At 44.5% G+C, this 3,262-nt stretch overlaps 1 protein-coding gene; it reads left to right on the top strand.

Moving 5' to 3' along the window:
* Positions 1-1,777: 1,777 nt before the first annotated feature.
* CHC_T00008027001 (hypothetical protein) lies at positions 1,778-2,868 on the top strand. XM_005711866.1 is given in 2 exon segments: positions 1,778-2,671; positions 2,672-2,868. 1 exon segment carries the CDS (start codon positions 1,778-1,780, stop codon positions 2,669-2,671), a length of 894 nt encoding a protein of 297 aa, XP_005711923.1. The 3' UTR covers positions 2,672-2,868.
* Positions 2,869-3,262: the final 394 nt, after the last annotated feature.

Here is a 3,262-nt window from a genome sequence, read left to right as displayed (position 1 = left end):
CAGAAGCGCACGGTTTCCTGAATAAATCCGCCTTGCTTCATGCCAGACCATCGGATTACAACAAACACTTCACTTCAAGAAGAAATATTGCTACAGTACTGGGACAAGTGTACGCTATCGAAAGGGCAGAAGGCCGAAGCTGAGGCAACGTCTCGTTTGTACTCTCAGTTAGTGCTGGCTGCAATATCTCTTCGACACCAAGAATTATGCCTGTTTTTGCCGGGACGAAAACGTATATATTTTTTGACGACTCTTAGCTGGACCAAATTAGCAATCTCCCTAGCAATTAGCAAGCCATGCATCACATGCACGCACTATTCTCACATCTGCCATTGGTAGTTACTCTGTGCCGCCCGTTTAGCTCTACTAAGCCTCCTCTGCTATTTTGCTTAATAGATGCAATAAGAAAATATGCATGCCCGCTAAAAGATTATTGCTTCCACGCAGATGTTCCTCACCTTCCTTTCATGCGTTAGAACTGGCACAGATGTGTCGTGATCCACTTCGCAAAGCTTCATGCAGTGTATTCTAACAAGTTTTATTCTGCGATACCACTTGCAAGGAGCAGCTGTAGTAGAGAAACCAGACTAAAGGCCCTAAATGCGATGTATGTCTGTTCTTTATCAATAGGGCATGCACAAAGTCTTCATAGACACAGTGGTAGAAAGAACGCCTCTCCGAATTGATCATGACACATGTTGTTAGAATGGATTTGCAAACGAGGTCGTTCATGCCTCCATCGACGACTTGACATCTCTTTGAGAACCCTCGTCGATTATGAGTATATGTCCCAGTGCTCTGTCGTGGATACCAACTGCTACAAAATGACATTCGTTCATGGCTCTTCCCTCCATGGATGGAAGATTCCCCACCTGTCACATGAGGTTTCATTCAATATCACGCCTTCTTTGAGAGGAAGCAGAGATATGTAACAAAGTTCCCGAGATTCCTTTTGGTTGTCTTGTTTGCATTCTCCGGAGGGAACATCCCTTCACAATCACTACAAGCAATAGACAGCTTTTGTTCTGAATTCGTATCACCACGTAGTCCTGTCCATCATGGACAGTCTTCCGAGACAGCGGAAAGATGATGATTACTATCGAGTCTAATATAATAGTTACACAAAATTAAGTTTGGATTTAGAAATAGGGCTCTTTAATCCACAAGAAAAGATCAATCCGTTGTAGAAACGATTATAACACAAAATGAACCCTTCAACCGCGCATGCCTGATGCATCACGTTAGAATCAGAGAGATGCGCACGAGTGCTAAAATGGAATAGGTTCTTCACAACGCGACATTACCCTTCGTGCTTCCAAAATCGGAATAGCATTACGGAGAACGTAGTGGAATTTCATTTAACTCGAGAGGCTAAACCTTTTGTTAATATGCCGTAGTAAAACTATTATGTCTGACTCTAACATAATAAAATGGTGTATCCATCGAAGCAGTGCTTTCAATCTATCTTCAATCCCTCCTTAATATTTATTACACGACTGCTTAATGGACTATTCTTGTTTACACCGCGACTATAGGGAAAGTCTTCCGAAGACATATAGAAAAGTGCACAATTTTGAGACATGTCCATACAACATATGAAACGCTCCAGAGCGAGTTCAGTAGCTACCACAATCTCACTTCCAATTGCGTATAAATATCGATGCTGAGGTCCTTGCATCAACATCTTTCAGTTCTTCATCATCTCATTCATTCTTGATTGCTTACCTTGCCGAGGCTAGCGCTGAGACTCAAATTTCACATTCCAACTCTGGTCAGCATGAATCTCAAGAATCTCTTCATCGCGGCCCTTTTATGTACAGTTGCTACTGTGAATGCCCGTCCGCGTCCCTGTGGAAGTTTCTGCAAGTTTAGGTTGTGCAACTTCGATGGAGATAGAACCACGCTTCCAAAGGCCTCTTTCACAATTCTTGGTGCTCCAAGCACGGCCCAGCTCCCCTTCATTTGTCGTCCTGGACAGAAAGTGGGTGAGGTTCTCAAGACTGGAGAGGCACAAGTGTTTGACAGTGGCCGCTACGTTCCGATTTCAGAATGGTCACCACGTGGGTTGAGGAGAAACTTTATTTCCACATACATCAGGCCATTCAAGGTTCCTGCCCTACCCCATTCAGGCCTCGGTAGGTTGTCAAGCAGTGTCAATCAGCATTCATTCCTTCATGACCAATGCATGATCATACCCGTCAACAGATATGAAATAATCAACTACGCCACTGGACGCCCCACGAGGATTCTGAACGCATCAGGGAGGACTGAATGCGTAGCCTTCCGTACGACTGCACCTACAATTGAAGTGAAATTGACATGGGATTCTCAAGATGACTTCGACCTTGAGGTGGAGGAGCCCGATGGGGACGTCTTGAGCTTTAGGAACACGAGGACAGAGTACGGAAAGTTGAACGGCGACAACAACGCTGGCAGATGTGATTCGGATTCCGACCTTTTCTTCGGTAGAGAAAACGTTGTCTACTTCCCGAACCCTAACATCGAAACCGGAAGATACAAGGTGAGAGTGATCCATTATAACAAATGTTCGCGTCGCCCAACCAATTGGAAGTTGATGGTTGTGATTAATGGTGCTGTGAAGGTGAAACAGAGCAAGTTCTCCGCCGTGGAAGGACCCGAGACTGTTGGTACCGCAGCGTTCAATTTCTAGACGAGCTAGGTGGACACTGTTATAATGACATGATTTGAGGCCAAATGGTCGTTCATGTTTAGATATGCCGCTCGCATTTGTTGATGGTATGTGCGGATGCGAGCTCCTTCCTTTATGAAATTTCGGTTACCCCCTGTTGTGTTCTTTAATTCACAGCAGAGAAACCGTACAGTAAAACATGGCGTTCAGTTTAGAAAGTGCGAAGAGATTCTAAGCGTAACTGTCCGTGATCTGTATCATAGACCTCTTTTCCAATGCCATGCATATGTAGCCATTTTACAAGGGCTTCCCAGGTCTTGGCAGCGGCAACTGGTTCTGACACTATGGTCGACGGGTTCGACACTCTCTTTGTAAAGGAGAGGGGGTTGAGGTTAACCCGCGTAATGTTTCACGAGCAGAATTAAGGCAAGCATCAAGGCACTTTCAGTGTGCGGGGGCAGAGTTGTTTCTTTACATATTCAAGATTTCCAGCGGAAAAAGGAATCTGCCTTAAATAACATGCATGTACGACTAGATGAAAAAAAAAGTTCAATTTCAAATGCATTGAATGTGCCTTAGACCTTCACGTCAAAAATGGCGACCAATGTAATC

The sequence above is a fragment of the Chondrus crispus genome, genomic scaffold (assembly GCF_000350225.1).
Source record: "Chondrus crispus Stackhouse genomic scaffold, scaffold_92, whole genome shotgun sequence".
NCBI lineage: Eukaryota > Rhodophyta > Florideophyceae > Gigartinales > Gigartinaceae > Chondrus > Chondrus crispus.
This window is presented reverse-complemented; position numbering and strand designations above follow the sequence as displayed.

Excerpts from the sequence above, each read along its gene's own strand:
- CHC_T00008027001 (XM_005711866.1), top strand. The coding sequence starts at position 1,778 with ATGAATCTCAAGAATCTCTTCATCGCGGCCCTTTTATGTACAGTTGCT.